The 26,473-nt window shown below is 59.6% G+C and overlaps 3 protein-coding genes across 16 annotated transcripts in view; 1 reads left to right on the top strand and 2 right to left on the bottom strand.

The window, feature by feature from the left end:
* Nucleotides 1-3,705: 3,705 nt before the first annotated feature.
* Nucleotides 3,706-6,969, bottom strand: AP5B1 (adaptor related protein complex 5 subunit beta 1). Its single transcript, XM_025879296.2, has 3 exons — nt 6,912-6,969; nt 6,401-6,568; nt 3,706-6,297 (listed from the first exon to the last, which is right to left on the bottom strand). The coding sequence occupies exons 2-3, from the start codon at nt 6,548-6,550 to the stop codon at nt 3,814-3,816; spliced, it is 2,634 nt and encodes an 877-aa protein (XP_025735081.1). The 5' UTR covers nt 6,551-6,568; nt 6,912-6,969; the 3' UTR covers nt 3,706-3,813.
* A 7,322-nt stretch (nt 6,970-14,291) lies between these two features.
* Nucleotides 14,292-25,928, top strand: OVOL1 (ovo like transcriptional repressor 1). Of its 5 annotated transcripts, none has more exons than XM_073883471.1 (5): nt 14,312-14,381; nt 14,811-14,949; nt 21,828-22,045; nt 23,919-24,108; nt 24,335-24,898. In XM_073883471.1, exons 2-5 carry the CDS (start codon nt 14,850-14,852, stop codon nt 24,628-24,630), a joined length of 804 nt encoding a protein of 267 aa, XP_073739572.1. In that variant the 5' UTR covers nt 14,312-14,381; nt 14,811-14,849; the 3' UTR covers nt 24,631-24,898. The 5 variants fall into 5 exon arrangements, with proteins under 5 accessions (XP_073739573.1, XP_073739572.1, XP_025734083.1 ...); XM_073883470.1 differs by lacking the exons at nt 14,312-14,381; nt 14,811-14,949 and adding exons at nt 16,188-16,572; nt 25,556-25,928 and having other exon boundaries at nt 24,335-24,570; XM_073883472.1 differs by lacking the exon at nt 14,811-14,949 and having other exon boundaries at nt 14,292-14,381.
* LOC112829007 (uncharacterized) overlaps nt 16,552-26,473 on the bottom strand; it is a 38,792-nt gene continuing 28,870 nt past the window's right edge. For 7 of the 10 annotated variants that reach the window (XR_012375466.1, XR_012375462.1, XR_012375459.1 and 4 more), the window contains 5 exons: nt 25,577-25,670; nt 23,988-24,049; nt 19,695-19,832; nt 18,946-19,256; nt 16,579-16,961 (listed from right to left, as the gene is read on the bottom strand). Coding sequence is in view for 1 of the 10 variants with exons in the window: in XM_073883473.1 (XP_073739574.1) it covers nt 18,955-19,256; nt 19,695-19,832; nt 25,577-25,670 (534 nt within the window). In the remaining 9 variants the exon portion in view is untranslated. Of the gene's footprint in view, nt 16,962-18,945; nt 19,257-19,694; nt 19,833-23,987; nt 24,050-25,576; nt 25,671-26,473 lie in introns of all 10 variants that reach the window. The other 3 variants (XR_012375463.1, XM_073883473.1, XR_012375464.1) reach the window with 3 other exon arrangements.

Raw genomic sequence — 26,473 nt, 5'->3', positions numbered from 1 at the left:
ATCTGTGTGTTTCAAAGACTGTCCAGTCAAATCACCATGTACTTTGAAATCTCTCCCTCTGACCTACTCTGGACATGTCTTCACATTTTCAGACTTCAGGTGGACTCAGTCTTTCTGGGAGGTCTTCCATCAAGCGTCAGCCATTACTAGCTCCCCTCTTCTCCTAGTTTCTCTCTGCCAGTCTGCCCGGAGCCCGTGCCAGGTGGGGCTGGGACGGGGACGTAGGAGATGGTGCGCTGTCCCTTGTTTTTTGTTTGTTTTTACTTACAGGTCCTTTTAAGTTTGAGCATTTTGGTTTTGTGTAATTACATCTTTCTCTTGTCTTTATGCCAGATTATTTTGGGGGGGGGGATGAGAACCTGCGCTGCTATTGGAAGTCTCTCTCAAAATATTCGCTTCTCTTCCCTCCAGTTTTGGGCCTTGCTGGTTTAGAGTCCTTGGTACCCAAGAGTGAATGCTAATGGACAAAGCACTGGTTCTTTTGAACTGGAAGGGGAGACCACTACCTTGTCATTTTGCCCTTTTCATGCCTTGGAACCAACAGCTCTGAAAGGATGATTGGTCCTGATGAGCAAGGAAGAAATTGCCGTGGTCACACAGTGGAGAGGGGGAGTTCCCAGGACTCAAAGAACTAAAGACACTCAACACAGGCGGCAGACTTACCAAGGATTCAGACTTCTCAGGGATGAAGGTTACCTTACCATGTAAAGAGCCTTGAAGGAAAAAAAAAAAAATATATATATATATATATATACACACACACACACACACACACACATATATAATGGATCGTAGAAGAAATAAGTTATAAATACCAACCTAGGGTGGAGAGATAAAATACAGGATGACTGATTATATATGAGTTTCAGAGAAACAACTATTTTTCTTTTTTGGGTAAAAGTATGTCCTAATGTTTGGGACATACATACTGATATGAAAAAAAAATCATCTGTTGTTTCTTTGAAGTTAACTGGACACCCTGTACAATGTTCTTATTTGTGAAAGTTGGAAGCCCCCATTGTGGCCTTGTAACTCATTACACAATACTTTCTTCCTTGCAAGTAAAATATAGCTTAACAACTATCCCTGCCCATGTCTTTCCTCTTGTGTCATAAAAAGTGTGTGTTATTAATGATTGCCTTCTTAGTCCAGTGCCTTTGGTAAAGGATACCAAGACAGGATTGTGACCCAACTATGGAGCACATCCACATCCATGAACATTTCCACCACGGCCATGCCAGGGCGGGAGAGGGCCAGGGGGCTGAGTGCTAGCAGTGAATGTCTTGCCCCAGAACCAACACTCTCCATTTCAGTAGCCAGAGCTGGTCTCATGGCCGGGCCTAACCTCAGGGAGGTGGGGAAGGGTATGAATGTACCAGGAAGTGGAGAACCAGCAGCTGGAAAACATTGTGAATGTCCAGACAGGTGGCCAGTGATCAATGGAAATTGGAGTCTTCCCTTTTGGCAAGAAGTCTTGGTTGTAGGACGGGTTGTTGTGGGAGCAGGTTGTTGTTGCTACGACCTTCAGGTTGAAGTATGAGCAGGGGTATGTGGACGTGGAGCAGGCAAAGGGGTGGACTGTGGTGGATGTCGTGAGCTGGTTCGCTCATGTCCATCCCTACTTTCCTAGGCATACTGAGAGGATGCAAAACTAAAAACTTTAATTACTCAGAGGCCCCGGGTGGCTCAGTTGGTTAGGCGGCTGCCTTCGGCTCGGGTCATGATCCCAGGATCCTGGGATCAAGCCCCACGTCTGCCTCCCTGCTCAGCGGAGAGCCTGCTTCTTCCTCTCCCTCTGCCTGCCACTCTGCCTACTTGTGCTCGCTCTCTATCTCTGTCAAATAAATAAAAGTCTTTTAAAAAAATAAATAAAAAATGAAAACTTTAATTACTCAGACATCTCTTAGTCCGATAAAGCATATGCATGCCTTATGAGTCAGCAATTCTGCTCCTTGTGTGTATCCTAGGGAAACTGTCACAGACACACATGAGGGGACATTTATGACGCCCACTGTGGCAGATGTGTGGTGGGGATGGGGAAGTTGGGGGTCATCTGGGGCCCAGCACTGGAGAGGTGGGTGGATGCATGGATGGCTAGCCGGATGAACAAAAGGATGGCTGGTGAGTCCCTACACAGGCCAGTGATCTTAATCTTAGGCTAAGGATTAACCCTACCTCCTGCATCTGAGGGCAAAAAGAAACAGGCACGTTTTCCAGACTTCCCTGTGCTGGAGGTCTGTGGGAGACATCCGGCCCACTCACTGGATGCCCTCTGAAGGCCGAGGCTCTATGGCAGCTTTGGGAGCTCAGCCTTTCTGTAGGGTGCCAGCACGCCGGCGCTGTGGGGGGTCAGGAGGCCCTGCTGGCAGCTGCACCCACCTTCCAGGGTCTGCGCCCAGCACCTGGTGCTGAGAGGAGCTGGACTGCAGGCAGGGCGGTGCATTCTGGAACTCAGCAGTGCCGGGGCTGGCTCCCGGAGGCCCTCTCCTCTGGCCTTCCCAGCCACCGTGGAAGTAGTCAGTCATCTTCACTCCCTTTCTGCCACAAACAGCTAGACAAGCTGGTTTCCTGGAACCAACCCCTTCCTGATTTGCCATGGCTGGCCCAGATCACACGACTGACTGCTGTACCTCAAACTCAGGACAGACCTTTTGACCTGACCCGGAAGAGCCCCACTTGTCCCAGGCCCTGCTCCCCTTTCCTGTCCTGCCGCAATCAGGAGGGGCAGGAATGGCCCACAGGAACCTATGCGCTGGGAGCCCGAGAGGCAGGGGCCACAGAAGTTAGGTCCTTCTGGGCCCAGCACTGCCGACTGCAGCTCCTGCAACCGCCTGAAGGCTGGCCCAGGGCAGAGAGGCCTGGGGACCCTGTGGCCCTCTGGCCCACGCAGCTCTTCCTTCTGACAGTGTGGTAATGGAAACCTGCTCCGGGATGACAAAACACAATTACTAACCAGGTGGGTGACCACAGGAAAATCATTCAGCCCCTCTGGCCTACAGATTTCCGCATCTGTGGGGCCCTGCTGAGCTGTCGCAAGCATGACGTGAGGCATCGTCTGTGGAAAATACCAGCTTGGTGCCTGGCAGTAGAGATGGCCTCAATACGTTTGAACCCAAAGAATCTCACGTATTTGGAAAAAGGCCAAGGGGGACGAGTTTGTCTTACCTAGAAGATTCTTAAGTCCACAGGTGGGGTTGGGGTGAGGAAAAGTCAGCCTCGTTGTAGCCCACTCCGTGGGGCCTCTCTCTCTCTCGGCTCCGAAACTATACTGATGGACCCTTCCTAGAACTGGCTCCAATCAACGCAGCACGGGGAGCCCCCCTCCCCAGGAGGGGGCCACCGGACCCCTGCAGCCTCCTGTTTCTGGACTTTGGACCATCGTCCTAGCCAGCCTGAGCTCACCGGGGCAGGGACCCCGCAAAGCTCTGGCACTGAAGAGCCCTGGTCCCCAGGTGAGGAAGCCCAAGGCCAGCTCCCATGTTCCTAAGTTGCTGCATGGCTTTGGGCCAAGGCCTGACCCTCTCTGGGAAGTAGAGACAAGGATATTTTTTCTCCCACTTGCCCAGCAGGAAGAAACTTTGGAGCCCTGCAGTACGGGGGTTCCTAGTCTGGAAGTTTTCCTGGAGCCTCTCCTCCCCCATCCCCGTGTGCATGCCCCCCATCCAGGGCTCAAAAGAAAACCAACCAGTGAAGGTCATTGGTGAATCTAACTTTTTTTTTTTTTTTTTGAGAAAGGAGCCGCAGGACTGTCTCCTGGCCCTCGGTGCCCTCCTTTGGGCAAGACCGGCTCAGGGTCTGGCCTGGCCTCCCGGTTCAGACGGCGGCTGACAGCCCACGGAGGTAGTCCCCGGCCAGGGGCAGCACGGCCCAGTCGTCAGTCCGCAGGGCCACGGGCACTCCGTCCCCCTGGGCCGCCTCCAGTCGCAACAACAGCCTCGAGGCTGGGGGCAGGCGGATGGCCACATGGTAGCTGGTGGGGGGCTGGGCCACCACCACAAAGGGGTCCAGGTGGCGGGCCACCAAGGCCTCCAGCCCCTGTGGCCCAAGAGGGCACCAGAGGCGACTCTCGGCGCCCTCTGGCAGGCAGGAGTCCCAGAGCTCCTCAAAGAAGCCCTGCTTGTCCCCGTCAGGGGCCCGGGGGAAAGGTAGGAAAAGGTCGGCAAAGTTCACAGGCAGGGGCGGCAGGTGGGCGTGGCACGTGAGGCCAGCGGGGGTGGCGAACAGGGCGCGCACGGCCAGCTGTGCGGGAGCCGGGCGACGGGGCTGCAGCGGCAGGTGCAGAGGCCGGCAGGGGCGGCCCGGGAGCAGGCAGGGCACGTGAACCGCACCCAGGGGTGCATAGAGCTGTCCTTCTACGCGGAAGCGCAGCTCCACGGAGTACAGCGGCTCCAGCACCTCCACCTGGAGCTGCAGCACTGGGACTGGGCCGGCCGCTCTGCGGGGCCCCACACTTAGCCGCATCGGGGCCGGGGCCTCCTGCACCATCAGCACTGCGGCAAAGCCCTGGTTCTCGGCCACCAGAGAGGAGGTCAATGCTGGGGCGGCCAGCGAGGGGCCCAGGGCCACCCCCAGCTTGGGCCCTGCCAGGTGGGCCAGGAGGATGTAGTAGAGGCGTGCGTGGTCCCGCCCATCAGGGTCTTCCAAATGTCTGGCCAGTGCCTGCAGCAAGTCGGCCAGGCCTTCCCCGACCCCCGCGCGCAGCAAAGCCCGGCAGACCTGCAGCAGTGCCTGCTGGAGGCCCCAGTCCGTGCAGTGGGCCGCCGCCGCACGCAGGAAGCCTAGGGTGGCACTTGGAGCCTTCCCATCTGCCACTTTGGACAGTATCTGCAGGTGCCAACGAAGGGCCTCGTCCCTGCCCGGCCTGGACACCACTTCCTGCCGCAACGCCGTTCTCAGGGGCTCCCCCAGTTCAGGGCCCACCCTATCCAAGAGATCCACAAAATGGGGAGCCAGCGCAGGCCGGGCTCGGTACAGCCGGGCCAGTCCATGGGTCAAGGGTGTCAGCACCGTAGGTTGCGTGGCTAGGCAGTGAACCACCAGGTAGGAGGCCTGGAAGCAGAGAGTGGCCAAGGCCCGGGGGCCCCCATGCAGGGCTGCCCTCTGCCGCAGGCCAGCCAGCAGCTCCCCCAGGTAATGCCGGGGACACCAATCCTGGCCTTTCTCCTCCTTTTCTTCATCTTCCGCACAGAGCAGGCACAGCAGATGCAGGTGGGCCAGGAGGGCTGACGGGTCATGCAGGAGACTGGGCAGGAGGCCACGGCACAGCCGGGGCCCTAGCAGCAAGGGGGCCGTCTCCTCTCCTGTGGGGCCTAGAGGCCAGTTCTCAGGGAAGTTCAGCAGGCAGTGCAGGTAGAAGAGATGGGCGGGCAGGGGCAGGGCTGGGTGCTGGGCAGCCAAGGTGAGCCGGCGGAGAAGCAAGGCCTCATCCTGGGCCGTGAACAGGGCTTCACCAAAGGCTGCCTTGAGCGCCAGAACGGCATGCAGCAGCGTCAGCTGGGCCGTGCCCAGCAGCCGTACCAACTGTGGCTTGAAGAGCACTGGTGGCTGTCCCCGAAGCCCCCGCAAAGCCCAGCCCAGCAGCCACAGAAGCTGGGCCTGAGCCACAGGAGTGAGCAGGTAGGAAGTGTCCAGAAGCTGGGCCACAGCAGCCCGCAGCTCCCGGGCCTCCTCAGGACTGGGCTCCAGCACTGCTAGGCCACACTCCTCCTCCTCGGCAGCCGGCCAGCTAGGTGCCTGGGGCTGAAGGTTGGCATCCCCCTCCTCAGCTAGTGTCCAGTTCCAGGGACCACCTGCCGCGGGCATATCCCCGGCCACGAGCAGGCCCTGCAGGCCGGCCCTCGCCCTGGCCTGTATCACCAAGGTGTTGCGCAGAGCAAGTGCCAGCAGCAGGCTGAGCGGCTGGACCGGGCCTTCCTGCCCCAGCAGGCTCCGTAGCAGCCCCAGGCAGCCCCCCAGCAGCCCAGGCTTGCAGCTCTCCAGCTCCCGCAGGCACTCACACGCTGTGGCCTGCAGGGGGCGCTGCTCCGAGGCGGGGCCAAAGCCTCGGCCCAGATCGCGGCCCGAGGCCAAGCCAAGAAGTAGGGGCAGGAGCCGGCGGGAGGCTCCCGAGGTGGGGCCCAGCGCATTTCCGGCCGCCAGGGCTGTGGTGGCCGCCAGCAGCAGGGGCCGCCGCAGGGCTGAGGGCCGTGGGGGCAGAAGGACCAAGGTGTCCAACAGGGAGGTGGCGGCTGCCTCGGCCGCAGCGGCATCCGGCCACAGCTGGGCTGGGTACTCCAGGCTCAGGGCCAGCAAGGAAACCTGGGGATGGGGGATTTGGGTGGGAATCACGAAAGTGAGGTTCAGGGCGCGGTGGGCTGAGGTGACAAGATGGGCCAGGGCAGGGGGTGCACACAGGGCCTACCTTGGTCTGTTCGCTCAGCTTCTCACTTCTCAGTTCGTTCAGCAGGTCACGACCCAGATCCTCACCCTCGGGACCGGCCATGAAGGCGGACGGGCTGGCCCGGAAGGCGCCCAGGCGCTGGGCCCAGGTTTCCCGGCTCAGGGGTCCCATGGTCCAGCACCCAGGTCCCTGCAAAGAAGCGAGGGAAGGTCAGGCCCGCGGCCGCCAGAGGGCGCCCGAGCACCTGTGCGCACCCCGAAGGGGCCTCCGTCACCCCAGGGCCGCCTCGCAAATCCCAGCCGCCCCCTGCCACGCGCAGACGCCAGCGGGGACCCAGCGCCCGGACCCCGAGATGAAACCGAGAGGTTTCGGGGGCGACGCCAGAGCGGGCAACAACGGGTTCCCGCGGGGCAGGGCCGCCGGCGCGGGGTGCGTGCCGAGAGCTCATTAGGCCGCCCGCCCGCTGCAGACACCGAAACCACAGCGCCGCCCCGGCCCCCGGCGCCCGCGGTAACGGGCCGGCCGCTCTCACCTCGCCTGACTCAGCCGCGGCGGGCGCTCGGGCCGGCCGGCTCCTTCCGGGCGGCGGCGCGCGGCGGGGCGGGGCGCGCGGCGCGTGGGCGGCGGGGGCGGGGCCGTAACGGGGCCGCCGCCTTCCCTCCCGCCCCTCCAGCAGGTGCCGACTCGCCGGTTTCGCTGGGGCTGAGTAACTGTTCCGCTGCGCGCAGGCCCCCATTCCCCGAAACCGCCTCAGGCCCGGGCAGAGGCGGTGGAGTTGGGTGGGCCCGGGCTCCCGGATGCCGGGGTCCCGTCCGCGCGCGGGCTGCGATCCCAGGGCTTTCCAGGGGACAGCGCCCGCCGCGCCCGCGATGGCAATCAGCGCGCCCCCCGCCGGCGCCCGGGCGCTCCGCACCATGCGGGGGGGCGTGGGGTGAGGGTCTCTGGGCTCCCACGGTGTCCGCTGGGGGGTGTGCAAGGTGCGGTCCCAGAGCGCCCGCAGGAAGTGCTCCTCGCAGCCCCGGCCGAACCGGTCGGGCGGGCGCCTCAGGGCTTGGCTTCGCTTCTCCGACGCCGGCCCTGGCCCCCCACCGGCTGGGCTTGGGGGCGCGGAGCCGGAGCCGGGGTCACCGCGGGCGGAAGCTGCTGACCTTTGCCTTAGGCCATACCAGTAGTCGACAGTCGGCAAGGGTTGCGGCCAGCCGAGCCAGTGTAAAGCTGGCAGGGCAAGGCCATAATCCTGGATGAAGCCGGGGAAACAACGGGATGCAGACGTGCCGAGTGGCAGGGCCCGGTGGATCACAGGGTTCACGGCATGCCTAGCACGGACCTGGAAACGGAGACTTCGCCACTAAAGACCTAGGGCCAAGCAGCCCACGAACCCAGCACTCTTGGAATTCCAGACGACTGGATCGGAGCTGGTTGGCGACACTCAGGGGGCTCGCCTGGTGCTCACCAAGCGGCGTCTCCTGGGCCCGGGACCCCCACGGCAGATGCCCCACTGACCGCTGGCTTCCAGGGCCCAGAACTGCGGGCGTCCAGGCCCCACAGGCGGCTACAGTAACACCTTGGGCTCTAATTAGGCGGCTTTGAAGATGAAACAGACCTGAGCCCCCATGTTAGCGCTGCCAACTAGTTTCTCTCCTTTCTCCAAGCTTCGCAGGCCCCTCCCTACCCCGTCCTGCTGCCCTCCAGATGGGAGGTGGTAGGGAGTGGTGGGGTAGAGAGAGCTGGAAAAGAGGCTGTCTGGGTGCCTGCGGTGCCAGGGATGCCAGGGGGATGGAGACAGGGATCCACCCTGAGGGACAGGTCCAGCTGGAAAGCCCAGTCCCAACTCCTCTGGGCCCTGGCTCCATAGTTGACTCACAGGCGGCAGCTCCAAACCACTTCCCTCTAGGTGCCTCAGTTTCCCCATCTATAAAATGGGAGTGATGACTCCCGCCCAAGAGACTGTGGGGTGGGGCAGCCTGGCTAATTAAACCTAAGATGAAAGAGGCCAGGATGAGAGCAGCCCTGGGAGGGAAGGCAGCTTGGGGGTAACAAGGAGCCTGTCTGGTTTCCCTGTCTGAGGCCCAGAGGGTGCTGATAACTACACACCCCTAGCCCTCACCACTCACAGGGAGGGAGGAATGATTATTAAACCTCGTTTACAGTTGAAGAGACAGGCTTCAAAGGGTCAGGAAATCTGCCACTGGCTTTGGCCCTCATTCAGCTTCTGACAGCAGTGTTTCTGGGCCTTGACTCCTTGCGGCCAGGGGTCTGGAGGGAGGGAGGGAACCTGCGTGTGGTTCCCGATGGTGTGTTGGGTGCATCCACATGGACTCCCAGGCTCACAGCAACCCTGGGGTACCTGGGGATGGGTACCATTCACAGATGAGGAAATGAAGGCCCAAAGAAGTGCAGTCACTTGCCCAAAGTCACAGAGCTCCTAAGAGGTGGAGGCTGGACATCAACAAACGGCCCCCTGCTGCCCCTGACTTGGCCCTCCTTCCACACCAGCTACCCGCAGCCCTCGGGGGTGTCCAGGTCCTGGGATGGACCTTCCCCTTACCTGCCTGCCCAGATGTCCCTGCTCTGTTCCCCTGTGGGAGGGTGGCACTGGTCTGTCCCTGGCACAGGCCAGGCAGAGAGTTAAGCTCAGCCCACCAGCACTGAGGGCATGAACATTCCCTGAATCCACAGTCAGCAGGCCTGCCCAGGAAAGGAACCTCCCAGCCAAGAGGGCCCAGGTATGGGCTGCAGCCAGGGAACTCCCCCAACTCGATGTTCACACCTCATTCCTTCTTTTCCTGATGGGTTTCCAGCCTCCCCAGTGTAGCCCAGCTCTGGGGAGACCCTAGACACAAGGCTTGGAAAAGGGAAAGTCAGTTTCCTGAGGGGTTCTGAGCCTGTTTTCTCATCTGTAAAATAGGGACATGGCCAACCCATCTTCCCAGCACTGGGTGTTCCCTGGGGATACGGAGATGCTTTAAAAAGAACACCTCAGTAGGCAAATCCATAGAGAGAAAGCAGAGTAATGGATGCCAGGGGCTTGGAGAAGAGCAGAATGGGGATTGACTGCTAATGTTTACGGGGTTACTTTTGGGGTGATGAGAATGTTCTGGAAGACCGTGGTGATGGCTGCACAACTCTGTGAAGATACCAAACCCCCTGAATTGTATACTTTAAAAAGGTGAATTTTATGGTATATGAATTATATCAAAATAAAGCTACTAAAACGGTGTTAAAAGAAAGAGGTCCCTTGTATACAGAACTTACGGTGGGGGGGGCGGATAACAGACAATAAACAAAGAGGACAAACCAAAATTTCAGAGTAAAAGATGCTGCACGGAAAACAGGAAAGGGTAATGGGCCGGAGTTGACTGGGGGACAAGGATTTAGCTAGGTGGCCAGAGAGGCCTCTTGGAAGGGGGACACTTGGCTGAAACCTGAATGACAAGAGGTAACCAGTCATCAGGTGGGGAAAAGCGTTCTGGGAGGAAGGCACACCGGAGGAGAGGCCTGAGCAGGACCAGGCTTTGGCAGGCTCGGTGGATGGCGGGCAAGCAGCGTGGCTGGCACACGCAGAACCAGCAGGAAGGGAGAGGCGAGTGGTCAGGAGGCTGGGAGGGACCAGAGTGCACCAGGCCCCCAGCTGCCATGGGAGCCACGGGAGGGCTTGGGCCGAGGGGAGACAGCTGGCTGCCGGTGGGGGAAGGGGGCCAAGGTTACTCCGGAGGCTGCCTTGTGGCCAGGTGAAACGCGCCGGGGCCTTGGCCCAGGGTGGTAGCTGCGGAGGGAGGTGTGGGCGCGTGCCCGATGATTTGGGAGCTCCCGGGACTTGGTGGTGGGTGGATGTGGAGGGGCAGGGAAGAGGGGACAGACAACTGTGGGCTTTGGCCCTGAGTACTTGGGGGCTGATGATTCCAGTCCCCGCGATGAGGAAGGCTGTGGGAACTGAGGAGGGAATAAAGTCTGGCAGGTCAGACATGAGGCCACCATGGAGAGCCTCACCTGGCTCTTTGGCTTCCTCCAGCAGGAACCTTTGGCTTCTCTTTGCACTGTTCCAGAGGCTCCAGATGGCCCAGGAAGCCTCCTCCTCTGGCTACTGCCCCCCCGCCCCCCCCAGCTCCGCAGAGGGAGCCTTTTGCCCACCCTGGCAGTAGGACGTTGGGAGGCCCACGGGCAGGAACTCTGCAGAGGTGGAGGGTCGGTGTCCTGACAGCACTCATGGCTTCTCAGGGGCTTTGCAGCCTCCCCGAGGTTATTGTTAAATAACGCTGGAAAGGCCACTGTTTGAGCCGTGCAGAGGCCTTGGTGGCCGGGGCACCATCAGCCTGCTTTAAGGCTGAGTCCATTTTCAAAGGCTGCTAGACTTCCAGGCAAAAGCAAATCAATATCTCTTGACTGCTCTGAGGAAGAGAGCTGGAACTAGGAGCCCCACTTTACAGATGTGTAAACTGAGGCCCTGACAGGTTAGGTGGCTTGGTTCGAGTACCCAGAGACTAAAAGTCTAGGGCAGCCCAACTCCAGGCCCTTTCCTGCTTGTTGCAGCACATCTCATCTCCCGGAAGCCCTTCTGCCTTCAAGCCTCCCTGCTTCCCAGCCCCTGACCCACCTCCACCCCCCTCGAAGCTCCGCTGCTAAGCTTTCTCTGAGAACAGGAAGGGGTTGTTCCATGCCTTCTCCATCTAACTCCTGCCCCAGCTCTCCCCGGGCTGCTCAGGCTGGGAGCCCAGCACCAAAGGCGGGAGCCAGCCACCACTCTTTGGGGAGCACGGTCCTTGCTTGCTCGCTGGAGTTCTGCTTTGCTTCACACCCTTGTCCCAACACTATATCAACAAGAGAGGTCTACTCAGAACAGCCAGAATCAGAGCTCACGGCTCCGTTTGCAGATGGCCCAGGCCACCATCACCTCCTGCTCAGACAATTGCAGTAGTCTCCTTACTGGTCTCTCTACTACTCCGTCCTACCATAGCTTCCCACCACACTGAGCCTCACGTGACATGGCACACCTGCCTCTTCAACCTCAATTCCCACACCCTCCCATCCCCTCCTAATGCCACCTCGTCTTTTGGTTCATCTCACATACACTAGGCTCACTCCCAATCTGGGGCACCAGCTGTTCCTGCTGTGGATCTGGCTCTCGCCTGCTCATACAGCTGGCCCCTACCTCTTGTTCAGATCTCAGATTTAATGATAAATCATTATCCCATCACTGAAGTCATGCATCACACTAAAAGTTTCCTTCTTTCTCTGTCTGCCTTGCATCACAGAATCATCAGTACCAAGCAAATGATAGGTGTTCGATATTTGCTGACTGAATTAAGGAATGAATGAATGATATCTGACACCGTGTGAACGGAGCAGAAGGTGCCTGCCCTCACGGAGCCTGGTGTTTATCCAAGTTCACACACATTGTCTCGTTCCAGGGCTGCTCATGAACCACAGACCACACATCAGTAGCCTGTGGGTCAAATCTGACCCTCAGTGGTATTTTGTCTGACTCGTTACACATTTAAATAAAAAAAAAATTTGGTGGGGGGGCGCCTGGGTGGCTCAGTTGTTAAGTGTCTGCCTTCGGCTCAGGTCACGATGCCAGGGTCCTGGGATCGAGCCCCGCGTCAGGCTCCCTGCTCAGCAGGAAGCCCGCTTCTCCCTCTCCCACTCCCCCGGCTTATGTTCCCTCTCGTTGTGTCTCTGTCAAATAAATAAAAATCTTAAAAGAAATTTTTTTGAGTGAACTTTTAAAAATTGGTAGATTTCACATACAAATCTGGGTTTTTGGCTTCTTTTCAAAAATGGACAGACGTGGCCACATTGGGTTTCTATGCTCAGATGACATGATTGTTACTGCCCTTTTAGATAGGCACATTCTGCACCGTCCCCACCACTCCTCTCTTTCCCTGACAACCCATGTCAGTTGCCTTTTATCACTGAACCTGCCCTATTGCTTTCCTTATAATAAATTTGCTCTGTGTCCATGCCTCTACCCAGAGTTGGAACATGAAAGGCTGAATGGGTCACATGAGTCAAGAAAAAGAGAGATTCATTCATGCAACAAATATTTATCGATAATCCACTATGTGCCAGGTACAGCTGTAGATACTAGAGACATAGGAGGGGACAGCGTGGGTGACTATCCCCTTCCTCTGGACACTGTGTAACATTCTTACTACAAGTGGAGATGTGTGAGTTGTTCCTTATTAACCCCCCCACCCATGAGAAAGCCTGTGCTTCTTGTGTCCAAGGTCATCTGTGAAGACTTAGTTTCCACTAAGCACCTACTGTGTAACAAGCCCCTGGCAGCGTCTGGCACAGCAGAAACGCTCAATAAATATCTGTTGAATTAATTAACTAAATTTACCTCCTAGACAGACTGTGTTGGTCAATGTTGTTTCTCCAGGATTTATTCAAAAGGTAAGTGCATAGTAGGTGCTCACTTCATGCCAGTTGAACCAAAGGGTGCAAATAAAAAGGGAGGGCTGACAAACTACGTTTGGGTGCAAGAAGGCAGAGCCCTGGGAGAGGAAGGGGCAAACAGCTCTGAGCTGCCGGAACCCACAGTGACCCCAGGAGGTAGGTGACAGGATTCTCAGGTGATAGACTAGGAAACAGGCTGGAAAGGAAAGCCCCTTGGCCAAACTCATAGGCCCCAGGAGGGAGTGAGGGAGGAGGCCCATCTGCCCCTGAAGTGCACACTCCCCCCACCCACCTTCGGGGTGCTCCTGGACCACCTGTGGGGGGATGTAGAGGGCCTGCCCCGAAGCCCGCCACCAGCCTTCTGTTCCCCTTTGACTCCTGACTTTTGAATTGTGTGAATTCATTCATCAGACTCATTTCTTCTTAATCTGTTCCAGCAAACATTTAACACGTGGGAAAGGTGTATGTGTGGTAGAGATCCTGAAATGTTTATTTTATATGGGGGTAGAAGGAGAGCTAAAGAGAGGAAGGGGTCCCATTCCTGACCTCAGTAGGCCGGCTGGTAAGAGAAGCCCAGCTGCAGCCTGGCGCCAAAGTGTCACAGTAACTTGGAAGGCGACAAGCGCTCCGAGGGTGGGCCTCCCTTCAGCTAAATCTGGGGGCTGGGCAGAGCTTGTTGAATGGTTGGGGGGGGGGGGGGAGGGTGTGTGTCCCAGGCTGAACCTCAGCGGAGGGTGGCCTACGACGGGGGGTGGTGGAGGGAAGCAGACAAGAGCCCTCTGCCTTGCAGTGGCCGCCACCAGGCAAAGTACGTTGGGCCTGACTTCTTCAGGGGGCCTCGGCCTCGGCCTTGCTGCACCTGAAATCTGGCCCTTTGGGCCCAGGATGAGGGTGTTTGCGGGAGCGTAAGCCCCAATGACTAAGGCGCTGAGGTCTAACGAATCTCAGTGGACTCGGAGGAGGTTTAAACGCCCCATCCTCCACGAAGCCTTCCACACTTCCCTGGCCAGAAAGCGGGCTCTGGGCAGAGTGATGAGCGATCTGCTCTCCGGCCGGCACTCTCCGCTTTGTACTGTGGCCGCGTCGTCCCCGCAGGCACGCCCACTGGCCTACGCGCTCCTGGGGCCTCGCGTGCCTACCCGCACGGAGCCGGAGCCCAGCAAATACCTCTGGGCTGAACCACGAATTGCTCAGCCAGGCCTTGGGGATCCGGGCCGCCTGGGCCCAGGCCCGGTTCAACAAGTGTGGGCGGGGCCGCCCGTTCCCGCCCGACGGCTTCGCGCCTCCCCAGGCGCCCGGGGCGCGCCGAGACGGGCCGGGCCCCGTTGGGCGAGTTTCATTTCATCACCCGCAGAGCGTGCGAGCGCGGGTGCACATAACGTTGCCCCCTCCCCTCCTCGACTCCCTCCGAAACTCCGAAGCTTCCGTTGGCGCACGCTAGCGCTCCCGCCTGGGAGGTCGCGGGCGGGGCGGCCGGCGGGGCAGCCGCCGGATGCTGGGTGCCCCACGCCGGCCCCCCCACCCCCGCCCGGCCACCCCGCCCAGGCCGCGAGGCCACCTCACCGGCAGCGGAATGGAAACCGGTTCGACAGGTAACAAATAGGTGGGTTGTCACCGTTATTTCCCAACGCATGCGCCGTCGCTCCCCGGGACGCTCCAAGCTAATTAGCTCAGATCACCCCCCCCACCCCGCCCCAGCCACCAACACACACCGCCGCGAGCCAATAAAGCGTGAACCCGTCCGTCCGGCTCGCACTTTAAGACTTCCCGAGCGGCCGCGGGGGACGCCAGTCGAGCCGGGAGACGCTTACCTGCCGCTTCCCCCCGCCGCCCGGTGCACCTGGCTGCAAGGGCCTCCGTTCGGAGGGAGGGCGGCGACGGCCCCGCGGAGTTGGAAACGGGCGCGCGCCGTCCCAGGCACGTTCTCCCCGCCGAACGTGGGGGCACTTGGGCGACTCGTTCCCTGAACTGCCCCCTCCCCTCCCCCGCCTCCGGCTCGGCCCGGGAACGGTGGGACGGCTCCCGGCTCTAGTCTCGGAAGCGGACGGTGCCGGGCGAGGAGGGTTCGAAAATGCCCCGCGCGTTTCTGGTGAAGAAGCCGTGCGTCTCCACGTGCAAGAGGAACTGGAGCGAGCTCCCCGACGAGGAGCGCGGAGAGATCTACGTGCCAGGTGAGGCCAAGTCCACGGCCGCGAGCCCTACTCCGCCTTCGAGCCTGCGGCGCCCGAGGGGCGGGGGGGGGGGCCCGTCCCGGCGGCTGGCGTGCGGAGCGCAGCGATGCGGAGTCCCGCGGCGGGCGCAGCCGGGGCGCCCGATTTAATGTTTAAGCGGCCGCGGCCCCGTTAGCCCGCGGCGCGGGGGGAGGGGAGGCCGAGGAGGCGGTGCCGGGTGGGGGCGGGGGCCGGCGGGAGGGGGCGAGAGCCGTTCCCAAGCCCGGCGGCTGGGCAGGGGGCAGGCGGGTCCGTGGCGTGCGGGCCCGCGCGGTGCCGCCCTCCCCTCCACTGGCCGGAGCCGCGGCGCAGGGGAGGCAACGGGGTGTGTCACCGCTCAGGCGACCCTCCACTCTCACGTCGTAAATCCAGAAAGCCGGGACTTTTATGAGGCGGGAGGAGGGCACCGGAGCGATGCCACCTGGGGGGGGGGGCGGCACAGGGAGTGAGCTGGAGCTTCGGCCTCAATTTGTGCAAAGTGTTAAGAGAAAACTCGTTTAAGCCGCCTTCATGGATCTGTCCGTCTTTCCCACACTCTGGTGGCCAGAAGGTCGTGGTGCGGGTCAGGCCGCCAGGGGTTCCCGACCAGCCGCCCCGCGGAGTGCGCGGAGACCGTGGGGAAGGTGCCCCGGCTGCACCCCGCTTGTCCCGAGGACCAAGGTGGGATCAGGTCTCACCGCTGTTAGAAACGCGCCTCCTTGCAGAGGACATGGTTGCAGAGGACATAGTTGAGTGGAAAGTGTTTTTCAGGAGCCCAGCCCACAGCCAGGGGACCAGGCCCCCGGGGCAGCTGGTGCACCCAGCTTGTTTTGGGAGGACGCCTTGACAGCGTCCGAATCAACGTTGAATGAATAACCCGAGTTATTTCACTCTCTAGTGGCATCTTCCTCTGGAAGCCCTGAGAACACTTTGGTGCCTTCTGTCCTCCACAACCCGAGAAAATCTTTAGTCAGGAGAAAGCCAGCTTCCTTCGGAACTCCCCCTCCCCACGACTTGGGGGTGGGGCGGGGGCTGCGCTGCACACCCTGCCCAGAGCCTCCAAGGGAGGTGGGGGGGGGGCAGAGGTTGTAATTAACCAACCGACTTTGACCCTTGATCTGCAGGTTCTCTGGCACCGCCCCAGGCCTTGTAGGAAAGTGGTGAAATGAGGGCAGTGAGGGGCCCTGTAAGGGCTCTTGCCTCAGTTTCTCTCCTGAATAAATTGGTGGAGACAGTGGGTGTAGTGGTGAGATCTGTGTGGCCTGACCTGCCAGGATCCAATGGCCTGTGACGCTGTTGGGATGTTTCACAGGTTATCTCAAGGCGCTGCTTCTACAGCTTCCTTAAAACAAGGGGAAACAGACCAAAAGGCAGGTGAGCTGCCAGCTCACCTGAGGTGGATTAGGGTGTGGGCCCAGGATTCTGTTTATAGTTTCCTGCGTGACCAAGTTCCCTGGCGGGTTGGCAGGTTGGTGTTTCATCTCCAGAAGGGTCAGGAGAGGAACGGAGCCCCTTCTTCACTCCTGCCTCCTCCCTCACCTGTGTTTGTCTTGCTGCTTAGCTGCTCCTTCGGATCTGATAAACTGAACTTGGACTGTGTTAAAGGTGAGCTGAGCCTTTTGAGACTCGGTGTGCTGTTATTTTTAGTTTTATTTCACATCCCAATCAGTAACAGATCATGTGTTGACTTTTACAAAGGACAAAGAAATTCCGTTTGTTCAAATCATTGACTTCCTTGCATCCTGGTGATTTCTCCCACCACAGTTCTGGTGGCCATTGTGGGAGTGGTGGGGGAGGCCTCCATCCCAGGGGCTGTCCCATCAGGTGACAGGCAAGGGCTTCTGGGTGCTCTGTGCCGCCTGCTGGTGCTGTCCAGGTGAGGGGAGCTGTGCAGACCTCTCACTCTATAGGATCGGCCAAGATGGTTGGGTCCGGGTCAAAACCTGGAGGGCACAGGTGAGAATTTGCCCTCATCATTCTGGGGAGGGAGAGTCCTGTTGGGATGAAGCAAAGGGTAGAAGGCAAAGCACTTAATTGAGCCTCTAAAAGCCATGTGGCCCACTGGAGAGTTTTCCCACAGGTTTTGGAAATGAGAAAGGGAATGTTCTCGGGCCATGCTTGGGTGCCTCAGATGGCTGGAGAGTGGGGAGTGTGTTTTGTGGTGGCTTGTCCCCTGGCTGAGCCATTCCATCACTAGCCGACCATGACCCCAGGAGCCGACTGGGCACGTTTCCTTCACCCCACCTCACAGACTCAGCACATTGTGACCAGCTAAGCATTGACCCCAGTCCCACCGGGAGAGGCCCTGGGGGAGCTGGGGAGCAGGGAAGCGTTTGAGGTCTGACCTTCCTGCCGGGGGCCCTCTGAGACCCTTAAGTCATCAGAGAGCCCCTGGAAAGAGACGCTTTTACTGACTGAAGGCTCACGGCGCCAGTCTGACCAGCACTCTAGCTTCTCTCCCTGAGGCACGATTCTAGAAGTTCCCACCCCCAGGGCAGAACCTTTTTCTGGCCTCATTCCCCTTCCAAAGCCAAGGGAAAAGCCCAGAGGTGGGCACAGGGGGCTGAAAGCTCACGGCGGAAAGGAGATTGCAGGCTACCTATTTGGGCCCAAGAGCCTGGTCTAAGCCCTTCACTCCCCGCCCCTCATCTCCCAGGGCATTTCTTCTTTGTTATATCAATATTAGTATGCAGGGAGTAATGCTGGCTTCTTGAGGAGGAACCTAAGCACCTGTACCCAAGGGCTAAATTCCATCTCTTGGGCTAAAGGGGAAGCCGGAGAAACAGGGATGAAGCCCCATACTCCAAGCGCTTGCTGAGTCACAATGAAAAGCCAGGAAGGTACTTGAGGGTAGATGAGCCTGCTAGCGGCCTGGAAGCCGAAATGACATGCTCCCAGATGTGGGCATCGCAGGGCCTCTTCCAGGCCCCCAGGCACCCCCTTTCTGGCATTGGGGCCTCTGCAATCTGTCCTCCCAGTTCACCAACATGCCCACCCCCGGGAGGCAGCCAGGCCGAGGTGTGTGGGACCGGAGTTGCTCAGCCCAGCTCTCGCTGGGCAGTGCAGGGGTCTGGGCCCCTCCGTGTCTAGGCCGAGGTGGACAGGCTTCTCAAGTCCGCTTTGCGCCCCAGAGTACATGTGTGTGGGTGGGAGGGAGAGGGCGCTGGGGGAGATCAGGCCCCCAGTGAGGGTCCTCCTCTAACTCCTGGGATGTGCTGGCAGGGAAGGACGTGTCTGCTGTGGATGGGGACAGGAAGGCAGCTTGGGCCTGCGCAGTGGCCTGGATGGGGCTCGGGCCTGTCCCGTGGGGCGCTGTCCCATAAGCTGCCAAGCCGTTTGCTCCAGGCTGCGGTGACCCAAGACACACTCCTGCCACACCATTTGTCCCAGAAAGAGAGCAGGTGAGGGCAAGTCCTCTGGGCACAGGGAAGACTAGAGCGAAGGGTGGCCACTGTTGATGTCCACTTTCAACAAGTTCACAGTCCCACGGGGTGCCCAGCCCTGTGCTGGCCGGAAAGAGGTGGGGAGGAGGCAAATGGAGGCACAGTCCACGGCTGGTCAGGGCTGCCCACCCTGGCGCGCGGGCTGAGGTGCCCGGTGTTGACTTCGTTATGGACACAGTACAAAAGGCAGTTGGGAAAGGGGAGAAAGATATTGCCTGCGAGAGAAACTTGGCATTCACAGAAGGGAAGCAATAGGCTGAGGAATGGGCCCGTTGTTTCCAGGGCTGCCCACCTCTGCCAGTTGGCTGACACTCGCCACCTTTCGGGCACTGCTAGCTGACCTGTGGGGGCTGGGGGAGATGGACACAGGGGACCCCTGCCTTTCCTGATGAGGGGGCAAGGCCACCTCACACCAGCGTGGGTCTTGCTGATACACTGTCACTCCCCATTCAGCGCTGAGTCACCCCCCCAACCCCCCCAGGTCAGCCCCCGCCCCCATGTGGTCAGAGGTTAGGCGTCCTCACGTGTGCCTCACCTGCTCGCCCTAGAGAGCGGCCCTGACCCGAGGCCCGGCGAGGGGTAGGACCTGGCCTTCTGTCCGGTATTTGGCCAGCTTGCAGTCTGCGAGACAGGGGACTTGCTGGGGGCCAGAAGGGGGGAGCCGGTCCTTGGGTGGAAAGCTGCCCATGACCTCGGCGTCATCCAGCAGAGGTGAGCTGGGCCAACCGCAGGGGAACCGGCGAAGGCCCGAGGGAGTAGGGAGAGGGCCGGCTGGTCTGGCCTTGCTGGGCTCCACAGCTGTGGGCGGGCGATGCGTAGCTGCAGCCACCGCCTTGCCGGAAACATCTAATTAGGGGACATAGAGCAGCAGAGGCAGGGCCCAACCAGTTCTGCTTCCTGCCTCCTGCCACCCTGTGACACCCAGTGCCACCCAGTGCCAGGAGCGGCACGCCGATGAGCATTCCGTGTGCGTGCAGCAGCAGCAGGGCCAGGCTCACGGGGGTGGCGGGAAGACAGGTTTGGCGGGGTGGATGGCATGAGGCAAACATCCCCACCCACAGGGTCCCCTGCCCCTGGCTTCCTCCCTGTCCTCTGCTCCTCAGCACCAGCTCGGCGCGGTTGCTGCGGAATGGGAGAGGCAGGCCCAGGAAGTTGGGGTCCCCCCCCATCTCCCCGGCTGGTGTGGATCCGCAGCGCCCCCACCCCGAACACCGCCACCCCCTCAGGGGTGCAAGGGAGCCAAGAGTGACAGCTCATTCGGAGCACAAACCAGTGAGCCCTCACCTGTTGTCACTCCTCCCTCAGCTGCTGCCTGCGCAGGCCGTGTGGCCGGGCTCCAGCTTCCAGGAGCTTCACTCACGCTATCCGATACGGAAAGACAGAAGAGGGAAGAGGTTTCCGTTCTGTTTGTCTCTACCTGGACTGAGAAATGGAAATTGTCATTCAGCTCTGAATTCTTGGCCAAGAGCTCCCTCCAGTAGCGGGTAAAGCGGCATGAGAAGCTGCCAGCACTCTGACACACCCCTGCCCCCTCCCAGTCCCCGGCCGGCGTGCACAGCCGGCCGTCCCTGTGGGGAGGCCGCAGGGACCCCGAGAGCTTGGGCCCGCCGGCCAGCCTCCCAGGCTTCAGAAAGAGGCGCCACGCCAGCTCAGAGGCCGGGCCGGGGCCAGGCACTGGTGAATCAACTCCGGGAATGAGGTGGCTCATTAAAGTCCCCCGGACAGACGGACGCCAGTGCCAGCAGAACGGGTTCTGGGCGGCGGGCAGGCGCGTTCTTCCCTCGTCAGACCTTTGTTGTGTTTTGAGGGGGCGAGAGCCAGGGCCTCTCCCGAAACTTCTTCAGTGCTTTCATATTCACCCTTCCTCCATCAGTAGTCCTCGGCCTTCCCTGTCTTCTGCCTCCGGCCCCCCTGCCCTGGGGCCGCCCCTCCCTGGGTCCCCGGCCTCTGTGTCTCAGCAGCCGTGGGGCAAGGGGTGCACCGGGCCTTGTCCGCGGGTCCGAGACCTTTACTCGGCCTCCCAGCTCTGTCTCCCGGAAGCAACTCATCCTTCCCTTCCCCTGCCCCTCTTGATTCTTCCTTTTGAAGCTTGGAAAATGCTCGTAGCTTATGGGGTTTAAGTACAGCGGACCCTTGCCCAACAGGATGGGTTTGAGCTGGGCACCGGGCCACTCAGACACGTGGTTCTTCCCATAAATACAGCACAGTGCTGTAAATGTATTTTTTCTTTCTTAGGATTTCCTTCATAACGTTTTTTTCCTCTAGCTTACTTTATTGTTATAATACACAGAATGTACAAAATACGTGTTACTCGACTGTTTCTGTTCTTGGTAAGCTTCCAGGCAACAGGAGGCTCTGGGCAGTCAAGTTTTGGCAGAGCCAAAAGTTATATTTGGATTTTTGACTGTGGGAGTGGGGAGTCAGCACCCCTAACCCCTGCCTTGTTAAAGGGTCCACTGTATAGAGTTTAGCCTTTTGGGGAAGAAAACTACTGATAAATTAAAACATTAGCTAGTTTGCTCCGCTTTGCTCAGCTTTGAGACCCGTCCCCTCCGTGTCACTGTCACTCAGACAACTCTTCCTCTTCTCTGCTCCGCAACGGGGTTTAGTGTGAGGTGTGTGTCGTGGGGAGTGGCCGCTGCAAAGGGCTGCCAGGTATCGGTGCCTTGGAGGGCGGAGGTTGGGAGCCCAGCCCTCACTGTGCCGCAGCAAGCGGTCCCTGCCGTGGGGGCGGGTTGCATAATAGCTGGGCACGACGCCCGGGAGACTGTTAGGCCGCATCCACCTGCTGCTCCCTGACCTCCTCCCTGCTCCACCTCACCTGGCCTGTTTGCCTGCCAAGCTTGGCCAGTGGGAGTGGGGAGCCTAGAACCCTGAGGAGCTGCAACAGCAGACACCAGCCAGCCTGGAGGACCACCCGGTCCCCCCAAGGCCAGCAGCTAAATTGGCCTGAAGAAGCAGCCCAGAGTGGTCCAGGCCCCTGGGGGGGGGGGGGGCCCGTCAGGGCCAGGGATGAATCCCTGGGCCCAGGGCCTCTGGTGGTGCCCCTTGTCCACGCAGGAGCATGGATGAGACCTGGAATCCAGAGGGACTGGCCCAGGTGGGGCAGGCAGACAACTCGGGAGGGATAATTGGCAGGGCAGGTTCGGTCCTCCCAGTTCCGCTAAGACACAAATTACTCAGCGGGCAGGCCTGTGGGCTGTGGTGCTTGGCGGGCGTCCCCTGTAATTACCTTAATGGGGCAGGAGGGAGGGGCACCATGTATGGGCTGGGGGCAGCTTGCTCTGCCATGTGCCTGCAAGGGGCAGGCGGAGGCTCCTGGGCCCAGCCAGCCCACTGCCAGGCAACTGTCCTGAGACCCCAATGAATCCTGTTCTCCCCACCAAACCCATCAGCTGGCTGTTCTTCTCTCTGCAGTCAGTCTGGGCTTCTGCCCACCACAGCCCTACCGGGAACCAGAGCCGTCAGTGGCTGAACCCCCATCTTGCCCCCTGGTTTTGGACATGAGCCTTCGGGACTCCAGCTATAGTGTGGCCCCTGGACCCTGCGTGGTAGCCCAGCTGCCCTCCGAAGACATGAGTCGTTTGGCAGACCCCCAGAGCAGAGACCACGGCTTCCTGCGCACCAAGATGAAGGTACTGCCCCTCACACTGTCACCAAGGATCAGGAGCGTGTCTATAGACCTGTGTCCAGCCCACAAGACCGGGTACGATGAGACCCAGACAGAGGCTGGCCTTGGATCTGGGTCCAGGTTTCTGCCAAGAAAGGGCATGGGGGGTGGGGGAAGAAGAGAAGCGGGTCTAAAGCAGCAGTGTCATGCATTGGGAAGAAGCGGCAGGGTTCTAGAGACATTTCATTCACCCTTTGGAGTCCAGTCCAGGAGTTATTTCGGTTTGTTTTTGTCCTTAAGGGGAGGTACCTCTTTGCTAGTCCTAGGAAAAGCGGGAGACATGAGCCCGGCTCAACCCCTTCTCCTGGCTTCCCCTCCATGCCGCGTCCAGAGTGAGCTCTGGAGTCCACTTGGTGGTTAGCTGTCCCTTGAGGCACGTGCCCGGTGGTCTTCACCTCACGTGAGTGTGCCGCTTCCGGCCCCGTCGGCATCTGAGGCCCTGCATCTAGGGCAAGGTCGGGGGGGAGCAGCCCTCTGTGCTCGGCCTCAGCAGTGGGAATAGTAAGGAGGGCGTGGGGCAACAGAGATGCTCCTGCTTTCGAGGAGTGCGCAGACAGCAAGGCTGTCCCTGGCCGGGCCTGCATTCCTGAAAGGTCTAGGATCTGGAAGCACCTGCCAGCACCGATCTAGTGGAAGGATTCTTGTAGCTCTATTCTGTGTGCCAAAGCACTGAAGAAAGCTGGCAGCAGAATGCCCTTCCTTCCCCTCTTTCCTGTGTAGGCCAAGCGTGTGTTGTAACTAGAGGGGAACCACCCAGACACGTGCTGGTCGGTTGACCGGGGAACCAGCACAGTGGCCCCGAGCCCCTGTGGGCCTTCCTCTCATCCCTTGGACCCTGGTCGGTAGGGAGGGCGTGCAGAGAGGCCAGAGGGCACGGGATGGCAGATGCGCCCGAGGAGTGGGTCCTGACCCAAAAGGTCTTGACTAGCCTGCAACAAGGGGCCTTTCCCTGGGGCCAGAAGCAGTAGGGGAGGAGTGTGATGTGATGGGGTGACAGGAGGAGGTGGCGGCAACAGGGCCACCCGCAGCACAGGCAGCCTCTGGACACTAATGGCCGTGGAGGATCGAGACCATGTCTGTCTGTGCCGGCCACAGGGCCGGAAAGGTACTGCCGTCACTCGGAGCAGCATCCTTCCCGAGGGGCAGGGCGTGGCCAGGATTTGCTTCCAAATGATCCAGGGCCAGGGGGAGGTTGGGAGGTAAAGATAAAACAAGACCGGCCCTAAATGACAGTCACCCTACTCATGGTACTCATCTCCACATCTGAAAAGATTTGAGCCTTTCCGTAGTTACAAAAGAAATGAGGCAGGTTTATAAGCAAGAGGGTTGTGAGGATGGCAAGGGGCCTCCCCTCATACTGCATCAGGCCTGGCTCCAGCAAAAGCAAGGGGCTGGGCTCCAGGCTCCGAGCCGTGGCCTCGGGGGGCCATGGCCATGACAGAGGCCATATCCTGGTCGTGCCCCTGTCCTCCCTCAGAGAAGGCCGACAGAGGCCCAGGTGCAGGGCAGCAGCTTTGAGCCCCTGGAAGGGAGGCCTTCCTAACAGGTGATGGTGACCTCAGCTGTTTCTACAGGTAGTTCATTGCATATTTCTAGAGGTGTAAAGGGGTGGGTGGCAGGGGATTCGGGAACCCAACAGCAGGCCTGACCACCGACCCAAAGGTTCCTTCCAGCCCCACCAGCACTGATCTGTGAGCCAGGGGCGCGGAGGTGCGGCCTCTGGAGGGCGAGCTCGGCTTTCCGTGGGCGGCTGGGGGCCCGTGTTTGCATCCTCCCAGCATGCCCACCTGCAGCCCCTGCTCCCGGACGGCTGGCACAGACACCATCCTCGCCCACAGGTGACCCTCGGGGACAGTCCCAGTGGAGACCTCTTCACTTGCCATATCTGCCAGAAGGCCTTCACCTACCAGCGCATGCTGAACCGCCACATGAAGTGTCACAACGACGTCAAGAGGCACCTCTGCACCTACTGTGGGAAGGGCTTCAATGACACATTCGACCTGAAGAGACATGTCCGCACCCACACTGGTAAGAGGAGCCCCTTGGGGGAGGCAGTGAGCTCCTCCTCCAGCCCCTACCCGGTGGGGCAGAAGCCCCCCTTGGCTAATCGGTTTGGTCCCTCAGGGAGCTGGAGACGGGACAGGCCTCCTTGGTTCCTCTCCCCCAGAGTCAGGTGGCCTGGCCTCGCTGTGGTGGGGGAGCTGCTCCTGGGGCTCCTGTTGCTCCCTGACACCCCGCACTCTCCTCCCTGCAGGCGTGCGGCCCTACAAGTGCAGCCTGTGTGACAAGGCCTTCACGCAGCGCTGCTCCCTGGAGTCTCATCTCAAGAAGATCCACGGCGTGCAGCAGAAGTACGCGTACAAGGAGCGGCGGGCCAAGCTGTACGTGTGTGAGGAGTGTGGCTGCACGTCTGAGAGCCAGGAGGGCCATGTCCTGCACCTGAAGGAACACCACCCCGACAGCCCGCTGCTGCGCAAGACCTCCAAGAAGGTGGCTGTGGCCCTGCAGAATACTGTCACCTCCCTGCTACAGAGCAACCACCACCTCTGAGTGGCACCGCCCGGCCCGGGTCGCCTGCCCACTGCCCGGCCAGTCCACCCTCCCGCTGCCTCTCGCAGGCCACGGGGACCAGGCCTGGAGGCCCCCACCCACTCCCCCCCCCCGGGCACATGTGCCGGCTGCACTGAGGCCCTGCACTGAGCTCTGCTCACGTTTGCGTTTTTTTGTCTGATGGGCAGAGGCCGCTCCGAGCCCCGGGCCGACATGGGTGAGGCCCACCTTTAGAGAGAGGACTTCCTTCCCAGAGGAGGGACCTGAGGGTGCTCGGCGGCCTTCCTCCTCTGGAGCACCGGGGCGGGGACCGCCGGTCCACCGTGGACAGCAGAGGAAAGAGCATGGGCAGAGAGCAGCCGGGCAAACCCAAGGTGCTGCTGGGGGAGCTGGTGCCTACCTGCCCCGCAGTGCATCCAGCGCTCAGGGCCGTGGGGGGCTCGGCCCTTCCCACAGGGAGATGCATACACGTGCTCAGCCGTGGACCCGTGTGCTCACACAGGAGGCCTTTCCACACATCACCTCATTTTTAGGAAATCGACGACAAGGTGCCAAGGAAGTTTTATTTCCTTTTTTTAAAGATGACACATGTACAGATATATTAATATATATATAAAATAGCCGATGGCGGCTATTTTTAAGAGAGGATGGAGCTGGCTTTGTTCCCTCTCTATGCAGTTCTATTTATCCTGGACATTTCATACCTCCTCTGTGCCTTGGCTCTGGGGGTGCTGCCCTCAGCCACCCCCACCCCTTGCACCTAACACCTTCCTCCAGCCCTGCCTGGGGGCTGCCGGTCTGCTGGGGTAGCTTGGGCTGCACTGGCTCCTCCCCTCCCCCCACCCCCGGGGACTCTGCCTCCCTCCCAAATCCTTTCAGGGCATGCCTGGGGGTTACTGAGAGCCTGCTTGCCTCCCAATAACAGACCTTTTGTGGAACAACTCACCAGTGTGGAGACCAAGAGTTTGTCCAGCTGCGGCTGTAGGAGAAAGGCCGGTGGGGTGATGAGTCTTTGGTGCACCCAGAGTCCACCATCGAGACTGAGAAGAGAATGGGACCAGACTGCAAGCCCTGCCCTTTGTCTGGTTGAGTGCAAAACCCTAGGGCAGCAGCAAAAAATTGGGACAGAATAATAACCAGACCCATCAGAGGCCTCTCAGGAGGGCAGTATTGGAGGGCTAGCAAGTTCTATTTGTAGCCTATTTTCTGACTCTTTCACACGACTAGGCTGGGTTGTGAGCATGTAAGGAGCGAGCCATCCCGGGGCTGGTTGGCTCCATCGGAGGAAATCGGCCACCAGGCTCTATTGGTGTGGCTGTGTTTCCTGCTAAAAACAGGAAAAAGGGTGTGGGTCAAAAGGGAGAGAGGGGCAGGGTTGGAGCCAGCCTGCCAAAGAATGAGAAGGCAAACTCGAAAGAGGTCCAAAGAATGCAGTGGGCTGGGTGGCGCAGCGAAGCCGAGCCCCTGAGCAGAACCAGCCCCAGACCGCGGGGAAGGCGCTTTCTCGGGCCACCTTCTGACTGTGTATAGATTGTTCTGGAAGACTCCTGTTTTATTTTACTTTAGAGTGTCTGGGAGCTGCTGTATTCTGGAAGTTATATAGTATAAACCTTATCTGGAAGCTCTGTTTCGTTTACATTTCTGTATCCCTGTGTTATTGCAATTGGAGGGAGTCCTAATGCTCTGTGTTGCCTGTTTTATTTTATAACTTTCCCCCCAACTATTAAAATCAAAGAATTGTCGTTTTCTGCGTTTCTGCTTTTTTGTCTTATAGACCTCTCTTTCCACCTGCAGGGAAATTAATCAAAACAGTGGTTGCATTCTAGTCAAAGCTTTCCCCTTT

This window comes from Callorhinus ursinus, unplaced genomic scaffold (assembly GCF_003265705.2).
Source record: "Callorhinus ursinus isolate GAN/ISIS: 27379988/994484 unplaced genomic scaffold, GSC_fseal_2.0 scaffold51, whole genome shotgun sequence".
In the NCBI taxonomy this organism is placed as follows: Eukaryota; Metazoa; Chordata; class Mammalia; order Carnivora; family Otariidae; genus Callorhinus; species Callorhinus ursinus.
This window is presented reverse-complemented; position numbering and strand designations above follow the sequence as displayed.

Coding starts and splice junctions, on each gene's coding strand:
- AP5B1 (XM_025879296.2), bottom strand. CDS start 6,550: ATGGGACCCCTGAGCCGGGAAACCTGGGCCCAGCGCCTGGGCGCCTTC. Junction 6,298..6,400: donor AGCTGAGCGAACAGACCAAG/GTAGGCCCTGTG, acceptor CCCCATCCCCAG/GTTTCCTTGCTGGCCCTGAG.
- OVOL1 (XM_073883470.1), top strand. CDS start 16,248: ATGGCCTGTGACGCTGTTGGGATGTTTCACAGGTTATCTCAAGGCGCT. Junction 22,046..23,918: donor TCCTGCGCACCAAGATGAAG/GTACTGCCCCTC, acceptor CCTCGCCCACAG/GTGACCCTCGGGGACAGTCC. Junction 24,109..24,334: donor ACATGTCCGCACCCACACTG/GTAAGAGGAGCC, acceptor TCCTCCCTGCAG/GCGTGCGGCCCTACAAGTGC.